The sequence below is a fragment of the Globicephala melas genome, chromosome 12 (genome assembly GCF_963455315.2).
Source record: "Globicephala melas chromosome 12, mGloMel1.2, whole genome shotgun sequence".
Lineage (NCBI taxonomy): Eukaryota > Metazoa > Chordata > Mammalia > Artiodactyla > Delphinidae > Globicephala > Globicephala melas.
In genome coordinates, this window is record NC_083325.1 from 12,409,396 (window position 1) to 12,424,241 (window position 14,846).

The 14,846-nt window shown below is 44.9% G+C and overlaps 1 protein-coding gene and 1 long non-coding RNA gene across 2 annotated transcripts in view; one reads left to right on the top strand and one right to left on the bottom strand.

The window, feature by feature from the left end:
- Positions 1 to 275: 275 nt before the first annotated feature.
- LOC115842453 (uncharacterized) lies at positions 276 to 7,187 on the top strand. The gene is made up of 4 exons (XR_011377903.1): positions 276 to 1,090; positions 1,175 to 1,381; positions 3,579 to 3,678; positions 4,514 to 7,187. It is a non-coding gene; the product is annotated as an uncharacterized lncRNA (long non-coding RNA).
- Positions 3,479 to 14,846, bottom strand: part of CKAP2L (cytoskeleton associated protein 2 like) — a 30,402-nt gene continuing 19,034 nt past the window's right edge. Inside the window, exons 6-9 of the mRNA XM_030837379.2 lie at positions 13,345 to 13,500; positions 7,995 to 8,058; positions 6,075 to 6,264; positions 3,479 to 4,649 (exon numbers count right to left, since the gene is read on the bottom strand). Coding sequence (XP_030693239.2) covers positions 4,424 to 4,649; positions 6,075 to 6,264; positions 7,995 to 8,058; positions 13,345 to 13,500 — 636 coding nt within the window. The 3' untranslated portion in view covers positions 3,479 to 4,423. The remainder of the gene's footprint in view (positions 4,650 to 6,074; positions 6,265 to 7,994; positions 8,059 to 13,344; positions 13,501 to 14,846) is intronic.

Sequence of the window (14,846 nt, forward strand, 5' to 3'; positions counted from 1 at the left end):
GGGGGAAGGGACAGGGAGGGGAGAGAGACCTGCAAAAGGAAGAGGTGGCCAAAGGGCCCTTCCCGTGTTTTTCCTTCTGCCTGAAGCACCCCCATCTCTGCCCCCCACCTCACATCTCGGGGGGCCTCCCCACCTCCCTGACTGGATCAGTTCCTTCTCTTAGTCCCTCCCCCAGGGACCTCTTTCTCAGAATCATCACACTTTTTTTTTTTTTGCGGTACACGGGCCTCTCACTGCCGTGGCCCCTCCCCTTGCGGAGCACAGGCTCAGGACGCGCAGGCTCAGCGGCCATGGCTCACGGGCCCAGCCGCTCCGCGGCATGTGGCATCCTCCCGGACCGGGGCACGAACCCGTGTCCCCTGCATCGGCAGGCGGACCCTCAACCACTGCGCCACCAGGGAAGCCCAGGATCATCACACTTTGACACTTGTGATTCTTTAACATGTGTCCCCACCGGACTTAAGGCTCCTTAGTGACAGGTCGTTTGGGTCATCATTGTATCTCTGGCTTCCAGTGTCCTGTATGTTTTATTGAGTGAACCGTGTAACCTGATTTATTATTACTCTGGGTCAGCTTGTAGAACTGCAGGGGAAAGGGTGGGGCTAAAGACCTATCATGAGACGGACGAGAGGAAGTGGGGAAGGGCTATACAACTTTGGATTAGAACCCTCCTCAATTCTTAGGAACTCATCTGAGGCAGGGTAGGGTGGGAGATATTTCTAGCTCGGGGTTGTTCATTTGATGCAGTATATATATTTTTAATCCTGTGTCACCTCTGTCCTCATTTATCTGCACCTTAGAGATGTACTCCGTTACTCCTAAGACTGTGGTAGACACTGATAGTCATATCCCGTTTCTGGAAGAAGTTTTAGTTGGGCATGTGGCCACCCAGAAGACATTTCCCAGCCTTCTTTGAAGATGAGTGGGGACACGTGAGCAAGCTGTGGTCCCTCTCACCCTAAGCAGAAATAATGCATCCAACTTCCAGGTCGTGACCTTAAAAGGAGAGGGTGTGCCTTCCGCCCCCTCTCTTCGCCGTTCCCACTGGCTGCCATGTGAAACTGCTTGGGAGCCACGCTTGTCCACATGGGTGAGGCTGCACCCTGGGGATGGCAGAGCCCCGAGACCGACGTGCTGTGGGCCTGGCACAGCTGAGCATTGGCTGTTTCACCAGGGTTGCTGACGGGAGAGAGACGCATTTCTAGTTGTGAGTAGTCACACCGGCTGAATCGGGGTCTGAATTCCGGCACCCAGTCCCGAGCAGGCAGAAATGATGAGAAGCACCATGCCTGGGGTGGCGCTCTTGTGGTAAAGATGTGATCGATCACCTCATCTGGAGGATAAATGACAGCACTCTGGCTATCACAGTGATTCTTATTTGGTAAGTTGGGAACCGTTCAAGAATGTCTTTCTCAGATTTGCTCTTTCCTTGTCACCGTCCTAGTTCTCATTTCCATACTTTAGAGACAGGAGTTAAAAGCTCTGCACTTGGAGCCAGGCAGCTCTGAGTTTGAAACTTCAGTCCTGCCTGTCATTTACTGTCTCGCTTTGTTTCCATACCTATGCCATAGGGCTACTGTGAGAATGTAGTGAGACAACATGCCGGGAAGGCGGCCAGAGCAAACATGAAATAGGAGTTTCCTCTACTACTGTATATATGTGTACGAGTCAGGATTTTCCCTAGCACCTGACAGAAACCTAAATGCAACTGGCTTAAGAATAAGGGAATCAATTGTCTCACATCACTGAAAAGTACAGGGCTTGGCCAGCTCCAGGCTTTAGCCAGGGATCAAATGATGTCACTGGATGTAAGCTTACTCTCTCTAGCTCTCAGGCTTATTGCGTTGGTGCCATTCTCTAGGAGGTTTTTTCCTCCATGGTTATAAGAAGGTTTACAGGTTTCCATCCTCTCTGCAGCAACTCTACCAGGGAAAGAGTCTCTCCAACAAAAGTCTGGGAAACGAGTCTCACTGGTTTTGAGTGAGAAATAACCCCATCGTCCAATCAATGCCGCTGGCCACGATACTGGGCTCTGGTTGGCCTAGCCTGGGTCACATGCTAATGTGGGTGGAGTCCGTTCCTGTTAAGCGACAGATTGTGAGTGGGAAAGAGGCGGTCCTAAGGAAATTAGGGCACTCTTATTAGAAGAAGGGCTACGCCAAGCAGGCACAGCAGATGTCTTTTATAGCATGAGTACCTGTACCTAGTAAACAGTAATAAATGTGAACTGTCATGCCTCCTCCTCTCCTCGTCTTCTGGTTCATGGTCATTCTGCACCAGGATGCCAGTATATAACCATCCTTATTTATCTTCCTTTAACACTCCCTTTACACTCCCCCCTTCTAAGAAGTTGGACGTTAGACTTAATTTCTGCCGAGGCCCATATCTCCCCTGCAATTCCCTATGAATCTTCCTCCCAAGTGATTAAGGGCCTGCTTCTTACCTTGCCTCTCTCCCTCCCTCCTGCTCCAGGTATCTAGGAACCGCTATTTACTAAACAAGAGGGCTACTAAGAATCTACAAAGAGCTCCAGAATCACGGTGCAGTTTCCTGTAGTTGCTATACCATCCCCATCACTTCCACATCCTTTTATATCCTGAAGATGCTACCTAGTCCAATCAGGCTGTTTAAAACCTCCAATTTGTCAGTTTGAAATCTACACGTTATTCAGTGCCAGTGGTTCAGCCGACATTGTTAGTACCCAGGGTGGTACTGTGAGAAGTCCTGCTGGGAACTGGCAATAGTGAAGGTGTTCTTTTGAGAACTGAGCTGTAATACTGAGACGATGTTCTGAGGAGAGAGAGACGTAACATCACCATAGACAGCTGAGTCCCAGTCTGGGTGGGGGGATGGGCATTAGGTGGCAAGGATGAACCGTCTGAAGCCAAAGAACAGGTAATGCACAAAGGACAGCAGTGCAGGCCCAATCAGAGGACTGGTCCACGGACGTGAGCTGGAGGGCCTGAGGTCTGAGGCAAGGGCGTTCCTAACAAGGAGGGGCGTGCTTCAGGCTCTTTCTGTCTCGTGATTTTGAATATTTGATTTCCCCAAGTCCCATTTTCAGCTGCCAGGACTTCTAAGCAACCCCTCGGGCATGATTTGGCTTTAGAGGTAAAGTGAGTCTGTCTAAAGGGCAGGGAACGCCTAGCTGTGTGGATTCCTGCGTTTTGGTTGTGGTGACAATCTATTTCTCATCCAAAGTTAGTCTATGAGCATTATGGGTTTATACCTCAGCTTTATGAACCTCGTTTTTGTAAATCAGACTTGGAGAGATGGATCTGCTTCCCTCACAATGGAAAAATCCACATGAAGGTGAGTTCTCCAGGGTAGCGGGTGTTCCCTGTGAGGCGCTTGGGATAGCCTATTGGCGTTCCCCAGACAAACCCCTAATTCTCTAGGCCAAGCCACCAGCACTGTTTTCTGTAATAAATACGATAAATGAATACGCAGGAATGAATAAAAGTCAATTGTTTTTTAGATGATACGTAAGTATTAAGAAAACTAAAATCTCAAATACATCGACTAGGTTTTCCTATACATTATATTTACACAACGATTCTGATTTTACCTTTCCACAGGCAGTTGCCCAGGAGGAAGGAAAGGCGACCTATGATAGTCTCTGGGGCTCAGATGTCTTCTCAGGCCAGGTGTCCCCTAGCAGAGCAAAGAACTGAAGAGGCAAGGGTCCTTTCCCCGCCCCTGTCTGCTGCTCCCTTTTGTTTTTATTTGAAGCATTTCTCAATAACAAATGCAAAATTAGGTTTGAATATAAAAAGCTAGATGACCACTCCAGTGCAGGATTGTGTATCATTAAGGAGGCCAGGCCCAGAAAGGATGTGAATTACCTCTCATCTCCAAGGATCTGTGACGGAAGTCAAAGATCACACATAAAAGTCATCTGTGATCTCTGAGCGAAAGGCACAGCCAGCATAAACTCAGCTGCAGAATGAGAGGATCTGACCAGATGGTCTGTCACGTCCCACCTAGCGGGGAAGGCTAGTTTCTACACTCAGATCTTCCATGCTGGAAGGATTTGCCCTCTCTGCTAAGGTGGATGCAGGAAGGAAAGTCTATCATATTGTGGAATTGACCTCCTGATATAAAAAATAACTATGTTGGGATTAAGGCAGGTCAATAAAATTCAAATTGTTACCATACTTGTGGGGTAAGTTAATTTTCAAAGTTTGAGATTTCTGTGTGCTGTAAAGCTGGGGCAAACTACAGTCTTAAGTAACCAGACTTTCCAATGGGGGTGTAAAATCTGAGAGGAAGCGCAGGGAATTACTTCCCAGGCCCTGGGCCCACAGTCTGCACCCACGATGCCCCTCTATTACAGTTTCTCCTAGGCCACCCAGCTAAGTGCATTTCTTGTCTTGTGGAGGCTCTGAAATGTCTCTCTTTTTTAAAAAAAAAAATCAAGAAATTACGACTCAAGGACTTGAAACCCTAATGTTACCGGCAAAGCCTCATTTTTGCGGAATATAAAACACTCTGTCTCTTCCACTTCTAACAGTTCGTTGAGAGAAGCCACCACTAGGTCATGTTCCTGCAGCATTTCCGGGTAGCGGGACACTGCTCGCTCGATCCTGGCTGAACGCCGTACAGGAGTGATAAGCTTCATGTCTTGCACTTCCGGCATTCCGTTTATTCTGAGAGACAGCAAGAGATGCATTCAAAACCTTCTCACTTCTTTCAAAATTCTACTTGTTAGTCTTTATTTTTTTCTTATTCCCTAATAAAACACAAGAGAAATGTCTATAGCAGCTCTCGTCCTAAGGTGGACTTGCCCTCATTGTCAGAATGAACTGGGTGGTGTCCATCTGCTCTCACATGGTGTCAGCACAGGGATTTAATTGAGTGAATTGTTAAGTGTGCTTTTATTTGAAGTCAGCTACTTGGCAGTTGGTGTTTGTTTATTCCATAAACTTTCAAAGAGCTGACACGTTTTGATGAAATTGGGCCTAACACCAAATGAGGCTGGACTAATGAATTCTAAGATTCTTTCTAGCTTTGACAGTAAATTATTCAAAAAACATCTTTTAAGATGGTGGACCAAACCACAAATTGAAACTGGAACAAATCAGGCATCTTCCTGGTAAACCTGAATGCATTCCAATCACAGGCAGCCTGGAGGGTACGTTGCAGAGACCTTTCCAGGCAGTGAATCCTGGTCACACATCACAAAACCACTGATTACATTAGCCTCACAAAACTCGTGGCCAGTCTGCTGAAAACGCCCATCACCAATTCCGGAGACAGTAAGAGGTGGTCTTCACGTCAGCTGCCTGCTTTCATCCACCCACGAGCTGACTACAGTGGGGAAATGACAGGTCTGAGACAGGAGTTTAGACTGGAAGAGGCCCAGCTGTGCTTTCCAGAGAACGAAGATACAGAACTGTGGTCTTGGTGCTTTTGTTTGGAATTTTCCTTTCAAGAGCACGAACAGAGACTGATGTGACACTAATGTTTTAGAAAATGACATCGATACCCTGACACAGTTCCTTAAATTACCATGGATTCTTAACCTTACACTTGTCTCAAAACCAAACACTTCTGATACTGTGCGCGGTCTCTAACTAGCACGTGCCTGCCGCCTCCCTGTTCTCACAGGGCTATTCACAGCTCCCTCCTTCCCACAGCTCCAGAGGCTGCCTGCTTGGCAGTTTGCTCCTGCCCCCCAGGACTGGCTGTAAAGGTGGGTGGGATCTGCAAGTGCAGCACAAATGAGGGTGAAGAGGGAGGACCAATGCCAGGAGGGAGGGGTGACTCCACTCCTGCAGCCCTCCTGACTCTGGCAGCTCCTTCCTCATTGCAGGTCAGGTCTCCTTGGGGGTGGTGTGAGGGGGGATGGTGTGTGTACTGAGAAAGGACACAGATCTTCCTGGCACTGGTTCCAACCCCCCCCATCACCCTCAGCTCCTTCCCTTAACACCAAAGATGGATTAGACCCCCTGGTCCTCGTGTGAGGCAGAAGGTATCACTAATCTGATGGTATCCTGGATCTGGGGAGGAGAAATTGAGAATTGGACTTGAATTAGACCTGTGAACACAAGCCTGCTTTAGAGTTTGCTTACCTAGGGATCGGGGCGATCTGTAATTTGATACCAGGATGATTATCCTGTTCTGACTTGGTGATTTGGGGTGTTGCTGAAACCTGTTCCCTCTCTTTTGGAGAAAGACAAGACGTCCCAGACTCCATCTTCTTGGCCAGCATTTCTATTGATGTTATATTAGTTTCAGCAGCTAAAGAGTCAGAGGTAATTCCTGTGTATACAAGGTCAAAAAGAAAAGATTTAGCAATTTAATACTGAAGCTAAAAAATCAATAAAATGAAACAGCAGTTATCTACAATGATTTCTCAGTGATCCTTACGGATTCCATATACTCAATAAAGAGTAATTGATTTGGAGTGGGACCTACAACTAGTTTTTCCTGCTACATCAGGCCATCCTCCTAACCAGCCCTCCAGGCAGCCTTGGGGCCTGTGAGAATGGATCCCGGCTACCCTTTCAACATTGTGAACACATCCCCAATCTCTTATTCACTCTCGAGGGAGCTCCCTTAGTGACTAATCATTGGCCTCTTCTTACCCTTACATCACACCTTGGTTCAATTTTCCTGACTCATTAGAGTTAATTCACTTGACCTTCTGATCCCTCCCTACCCAGGTGTGACCATATGGCTATCACCTTGGACAGTAGGTGAAAAAATGTCTTGTGTTGACACAATTTGCATGATAGCCCAACCATAACAACCAAAATTAAGGGAAGGAAATCAGGCTGAGACAGACAGATACTGTGGCTGGAGGCTGAGACCCCAAGAGAGGCCAACAGGGGCCAAGAGGTGGGAAAGGCATGGATTCCTGTCTCCTCTTTTTATCCCTTTGAAGAACACTGCCACACATTATAAACAAATACCTGAATTGTAGCATCATTCTCAGCAAGAGGACCACTGAGTATAGGTACTCTACAACCTTATTCCCAAAAGTAATGGGTTAGTTGGCTGTAATTCCTCATGACGTGATTGTTCCCCAAAGGTCAATCTACCCCTTTGTTTTTTTTTGGCTGCGTGGCACGCATGGGATCTTAGTTCTCTGACCAGGGATTGAACCCAGGCCCTTGGCAGTGAGAGCGCAGAGTCTTACCCACTGGACCGCCAGGCAATTCCCTAAACCTACACTTGAAAAAGATTTGTCACCTTCTAAGATTATAAAAATAATCCATTTTATTTTCTCAAGGTAGCTTTTTTTCCCCCATTCATATAACAAATATTATAATTAACGTGTCACTCACTGTATTTGGCACATTTTTCATAGAAGAGTTCTCTAAAGGTTCTGGCCAATGACAGTAATGGTGAATTAAGTGAAATGATTCCTGAGATGGGTATGATTTAAAGGTATAACATGAATTTGGATGTATACGTGTTGGTGGGCTTGTTATGATGAAACATGTAACTTAAACCAAAGCACCTCTCCCATTTGCCTCAGTCTCTTCTGGTAAAGAGTCACTTGCTGGGCTTCCCTGGTGGCACAGTGGTTGAGAGTCCGCCTGTCGATACGGGGGACGCGGGTTCATGCCCCGGTCCGGGAAGATCCCACATGCCGCGGAGCGGCTGGGCCCGTGAGCCATGGCTGCTGAGCCTGCGCTCCGCAACGGGAGAGGTCACAACAGTGAGAGGTCCGCGTACCGCAAAAAAAAAAAAAAAAAAAAAAGTCACTTGCCTTCTCCTCTCACCTTCTCTCCAGGGAAGCAATACACCCTAGTCTAGGCTGCTCTGGTGGAAACCTTTGTTTGGTGTTGAGCAGTATATTTACTTGTAATAATAGAACAGAAATGAATCAGCTGATGATGAAGGCCAAAAGGGCAGGCCATGGAAACCAAGAAGCAAGAGGCATTTCAGGGGACTTACAATTCTTTTTTTACCCGCTATGTGTTCCTCAATGACTTCTACTTGAGTGGCTGGAGGGAATGAATTTAAATACAAAATAGTAGTACCTTCTGTGGTTCTGTCTGGGTCTTGCAAAATATTAAGGACAACTTTCCGCAACTCTTGTATTGGCTGGAAGGAAGAAAATACATGAACAGTAGTAAAAATATTCATGGAAAAAAGTGATCTAAGGAACTTACGCTGTTGTTCAACATCAAATAGACTTTTTATAACAGAAACATTTCCCTTTTTATCTCTTGTCTAACTACAAATAACATTTAAAAGGTTTCAGTTTTAGCTTTATGGGAAAAATAAAGGAACAAAGAAAATGTTGGTTAAATGCTGGCATGCTTGACTTTTTTTTTTTACACAAAATTGCAGATTTTATATGAAATCACACCAAGAGATACACATTAAACTCAATAAAGTTAACTGTGGGAGGAAGAGAATGATAGTTGGCTACAGGAATAAAAGAATAAATAAAATGAGAGGCTTTGCATAGAACAACCATGACGATGTGTCATGAATGTGAAATATGATCAGACCTCCGACACTTTGAGAGGTAAATAGGTACCTCTTATTTTTGCATGGGGCCTCACGTTCTCAGAGGGCTAAGACTAGTACGTATGTGAAATCTCTTCACGTCCATCCTGGGCATAGAAGTCTGGATATGGCAAAAGCCGGACAAGTCCATTTTGTGGATGCATACTATACTGTAGTCCAAAAGTTAAATCTAGTCTGTGTTTGGGGTGCTGACCCTTAGCAGGCTGGACAAGTCCATTCTATGGATGACATATTTAGAGTCTCTGAGGGCAAACTAACCCATTCCTTCTTTTTTTTTTTTTTTTTTTTTTTTTGCGGTACGCGGGCCTCTCACTGCTGTGGCCCCTCCCGTTGCGGAGCACAGGCTCTGAACATGCAGTCTCAGCGGCCACGGCTCACGGGCCCAGCCGCTCCGCGGCACGCGGGATCCTCCCGGACTGGGGCACGAACCCGTCCCCTGCATCGGCAGGCGGACTCTCAACCACTGCACCACCAGGGAAGCCCCCATTCTTTCTTGCTGGCGAGTTCAGAAACGAAAAGTCTGTCAAATCCATTCATTGGAAAGGTAGCTCACACACTCAGAAGGCTGAACGAGAACCAACCATGGGGAGTGGGCTCAGACACTCTTTGCTTTGGGTAAGTGCATTGATGTATTGTGGAAGTCCTTTCTGGGGATCAAGGGTTCAGCAACTCTGAGCGACAGCAAATAATCGTTCTGTTGGATTGGGATTTACTCCTGTAGACTGAAGCATCCTCTTCTGCAGAAGGCACCTCAGACGGTCTGCTGGTGGGGAATTCGAGAAACTGGCTTCAGGAGGGCTTTATCAGGAGTCTTCCCAGTCTCTCGGCTTCTTGGCGGTAGCTGCCTCTTTGGCCTTTTTACTTAATTGCCAGGTAAGCAGCGTGCATCTTGCGGAGCGACTGCTCCTCGCCCCACTGACGTGTGCCACGCAGGGCGAGAGCGAGGTGTGCGACTGGGGGGAGTGCCGGCTTCCGACACGTAGGCTTGGGCTTCTCCGGGGTGGTGGGTCCCGTGCTCCGAGGTGACACTTTTTGGTTGGTGCGAAGCTGGCGCGCTATATGCGAGCGCGAGGAATGCCGGGAGGGGCTGGCGGCGTGGGTGGTGGCAGTGACCACGACAGCGGAGACCTGGGTGGGGGGTTTGCTCATGTGGCCGCCGCCATCTTGTTTTTGGCATGCTTGACTTTAATGAAGAGATGTATTTATGGAAAGTTGTCTATAATAAAATTTCTCTAAATCAATTTTCTTACTGACTTATATAATCCCACTGAAGATGTGTTCCCACATAAAGATTCTGATCCAAAGATGTAAAGCGAGCCATACAGAAAATTTGGCATATGTTTTTAGTGTTGTCTTAACTGAATTTTTGTTTTTATTATAAAAGTCATATATCTTTTTTATTTTATTTATTTATTTTTGGCTGCATTGGGTCTTTGTTGCTGTGCGTGGGCTTTCTCTACTTGTGGCAAGCGGGGGCTACTCTTCATGGCGGTGTGTGGGCTTCTCATTGCGGTGGCTTCTCTTGTTGCGGAGCACGGGCTCTAGGTGCACGGGCTTCAGTAGTTGTGGTGCACAGGCTCTAGAGCGCAGGCTCAGCAATTGTGGCGCACGGGCTTCGTTGCTCCACAGCATGTGGGATCTTCCCGGACCACGGCTCGAACCGTGTCCCCTGCATTGGCAGGCGGATTCTTAACCACTGCGCCACCAGGGAAGCCCAAAAGTCATATATCTTATTACAGAAAACTGAACAATAGGTCAAATTTGAAAAGGAAAACCACCCATAATCCCATCATCTAAATATAACCTTTAGTTGGCATTCTGGGCAATTTCCCCCCAGCCTTCCCTTTCTTCTTGTATTTGGTAAAATAACGTAAAAAACAATAAAAAAAAACTATTATAGAATAGTAATTTTCTGATAAAATTATCTGAGATAGCCATCCTTTTTAAAGCATGTTAACCAGCATGAAGCAGAACATCATAAATGAGTTGTACATTCTCATAGGAACATGATATTTGGAGCCTGGTCTTCCTGACCTGGGACTCTGTATCAAGTAAATAACAGATACAAACTGACAACAGAGCATAAAAGCAAAGCTATCTATACATTTTTACAAAATCTAAAAGGCTGTAAACTTAAGAATGGGAATAAATGTACAGAATATACTGCAAAAGGTCTTAATTATATAAAACACTCATCAAGTGTATTTTACATTTTCACAGGCTTCTAGCTAAAGATGATGCATTGAGTACACATTTCTTTTTTTTTTTTACACATTTATTTCTAATCACTCTTGAAACGCTACTGAAATTATACTAAAGGGATTAAAAAGGAGGCAGTAACCACAGGGAATAGAAGAAACAGCAACAAGACTTTGGAAGCTCGAATGTGGAAGGAAGAGGTAAGCAGTTTGACCAACTTGAAAGAGCCAAATTCTAAGCTGGCAGTGTGGCTAAGAAAGAACCTGATTCGACCCCAGAGCCCCTGAAAGGCTGAGGAATGGATGGAAGGGTCAAAATCAGGAGGGCTCTTGAGCATCTGTCAAAAAGCAGTCAGACCTGGGAATTCCCTGGCGGTCCAGTGGTTAGGACTCGGCGCTTTCAGGGCCACGGCCCTGGTTCAATCCCTGGCTGGGGAACGAAGATCCCGCAAGCTGCGTGGCTTGGGAAGTAAGCAAGTAAATAAATAAATACGGTCAGACCTCCAAATCCACCCTGCATCCCTAAACTCCATGCAGCCCGGTGACTGTGCCCCTCCCACCTTCATCCAAACAGGACACTGGGCATGTATCCTCCAAGTCTCTGGGGGATATCATGCAAGATTGAGGGTGGGAGTGCCTACTGAAAAAAGGGATAAATGAAAGTTTCCACGCTGAAGGTTGAGACACCCAGCTCTCTCCTCCCCCATAACACCTGGTAGCCTGGCTTCTAGTTCCTGGGAAGAAGACTGGATGAGGCTTCTTCAGAGAATATAGCCAGTCTTAGAAGGAAGACCTGAAGACACTGATATGGAGGGTTCTTCAGTCAACTGACTCAGCCAAAGCACCCTACGGTAAAGCCTCATCTGTGTCCAGAGTTTTTAACAAGCTTTGTAAAATCCACCTCTTCTACTGAAACAGCCCAGTTTCACTGGCATCTGAGTAAAGCATTTAATGAACAAAAGAGAACAACCCCCTACCCACCAAAAAAAAAAATGGTGAGAGAAGAAAAGTATTGGAGAAGAATCAGGCAATGCAGGAAGAAACGGGAATCTGAGGGTTTTGGTGAAAGGAGATCCCAGAATGACAGGCAATAAAGACAGGGGTAAAGAACAACCTGTTGAGCCTGGAACAGATTAAGAAGGGTCTGGGAGAAAAGTCTGAGAAAAAGAAATCAACAGAATATCGAATGTTTTGAAAGTATGGAGAAATTTAGATAATTATAGAAGAGTATGGGAATTAATTATATAATAAATACTCAGAAAACTAAGCAAAGGGAAAACAAGAAAATAATTTCAGGAAAATTATGAAACCATACTTGAAAGGCAAAGTAATCACAGTGTATACCACATGGCTCAATGCAAATTTCTCACATAGTCAATAACAACGTGAACACTGAATAGTGACCAGAATTTCCATATGACTCTAATGGAAATATGGAGGACAGTAAAAGTCTGCAGGGGTGATAGGGGTGTCTATGTGTGTGCGTTGGGGATCTGTGTGGGTGTGTGTGAGAAAGAAGGTTAGATCCTCATCCTGTATAGTTGGATGTCTACAAATCATGTCTAAAGAGAGAAAAATCAAGAAATAGTAATATAAGCATGTTATCTGAAACTATCAAGGTAACAAAATACTCAGTTTGCTCTGGGAAGTGGGAAATGGGAGGGGAGGGAATCAGGCCTTATGGAACAGACCTTATCAAATTATTTATTTAAACTATGTCCATGGACAAGTCTGATTCTGAACAATCATGGAAAAGGTATGGTAGAATATATGATGACATGGAAAGTGATATTATAGGGAAAAGAGTTATGAAACTATTTAATGCAGTCTGTGTTAAAAAAATTATATATAGGGCTTCCCTGGTGGTGCAGTGGTTAAGAATCTGCCTGCCAATGCAGGGGACACGGGTTCGATCCCTGGCCCGGGAAGACCCCACATGCCACGGAGCAACTAAGCCCGTGCACCACAACTGCTGAGCCTGTGCTCTAGAGCCTGTGCTCTAGAGCCTGCGAGCCACAACTACTGAAGCCCGCGCGCCTAGAGCCCGTGCTCCGCAACAAGAGAAACCACTGCAATGAGAAGCCCATGCACCGCAACGAAGAGTAGCCCCTGCTCGCCGCAACTAGGGAAAAGCCCACGTGCAGCAACGAAGAGCCAACACAGCCAAAAATAAAGAAAAATTTATTTAAAAAAATTATATATAGACAGTGGTTTTACTAGGTTTTAGGATTAAAAGTTATTTCATAAAATAGCCCTAAATTATTGATTTATGGACATTGATGTGTTGGGTTTAATATATTTTTAGGTTCTTTAGGTGAGGTATGACTTTCTTAGTATTGGCTACTGACGTTACATTATAATTTTCTATGCTATTACTTTTCACAAGTGCTTATTTCTACAGTGAGTGTAAAGTGAGACATATTCGCTTGACAAGAAAGTGATTCTATTGGTTTACATGTAACACTATATTCTACAAAATAAATATTTTAATTAAAATGTTCATAAAGGACATATCGTACTTCATATTTTGCATATAACTTAATGAAGTGAATTAGAAGCTTCAACATTACATTACATAGCCGCCATTTTGCAAACAACAGAGAAGTCGTATTAAAGAGAAGTTTTAAGAAGTCACCCACTCAAGGTAGATACTTACTCTGGCCCCATTTCTAATGGCCTCTTCATATAGCCCAATGACATCAAAGGTGCCTTTACTTGCCAACAACTTTGCTTTGCAGATCCAGAACTGAGCAAACTTTTCAGCCTCAGGAATACTGGACAAAATGGCGCCTATTTCATTAGAATGTACACCCTGGAGAAGAGAAATACACGGAGGTAATTATTACTGTCTTGCTGTTATTCTCGCCTAATGTTTATCATAGAAGGTATGCAGAAATCAGTCTGGTCAATATTTTTTTGAATTAAAAAAAATTGAATTTTATTGAAGTAGTTTATATAAAATGCACCCGTTTAAATAGCATGTTTTGATGAATTTTGACACTGATCATTAAATTTTAAATTAAGAGACCAAATAGAAAAATATTTATCATAGTTGAAAGTAAGAAATATGTTCTCCATTTTTATGCAAAACCAAAACCAAACCAAACCAAACCCTGGAGTAATCAGCCATTCATGTATTTCTTACACATTCATAATAATGTGAACACTGAATGGTGACCAGAATTTCCGCTTGACCCTAACAGAAGAATGAAGGATGGCAAAGGTATGCAAGGGTCATGGGTGTATATGTGTGTGTGTGCTGGGGATCCACACAGGTGTATATAAAGATAAAGAGGGTTAAATCCCACAAAAAGGAACTTTAAAATGGCTTCACTGGTTTGGTTCCCTTCTGCCTTGTACCAAGAGTGGTGCAGTGACCTGGACCAGGAGGAATATGAAGAGCCACATGCCCAGAAACCCAGGCACTGGCACACTCAGCCAGGCAGCACCTCCTACTTCTCCTGAGACGGGAAAGACACAAGGGTAAGCTCACAGTCAAGAATCACTAATGTTTGAGGAAACCAACACTACATGAAAGAGGCATAAAACTCAAGAACCAGAAGAATGAACATTGGAGCAAACAGCTGAGGGAGCAAAGAGAAATACATTTTAAGAGTACTGTAGTCAGGACAGGAATAAAGACGCAGAAGTAGAGAATGGACTTGGGGACACGGGGAGGGGGAGGGTAAGCTGGGACAAAGTGAGAGAGTGGCATGGACTTATATATACTACCAAGTGTAAAATAGATAGCTAGTGGGAAGCAGCTGCATAGCACAGGGAGATCAGCTGAGTGCTTTGTGACTACCTAAGGGTGAGGGTGGGATAGGGAGGGTGGGAGGGAGACGCAAGAGTGAGGAGATACGGGGATATACGTATATGTGTAGCTGATTCACTTTGCTATAAAGCAGAAACTAACACACCACTGTAAAGCAATTATACTCCAATAAAGATGTTAAAAAAACAAACAAACCTGTAGTCAGTATCTTCAGAGTGATAAGAGAATATTGCCATCATAAAACTAGAACGAATGCTGCGAAAAAGAATCAACAGAAAGGCAGAACAGTGGCATGGACCCTGCTGAAGAATAAATCAGTGCACTGAAAATTTGGCTGTGGAATTCTTCCAGAACCCAGTGCAACAGAACAAAGAAATAAAGAG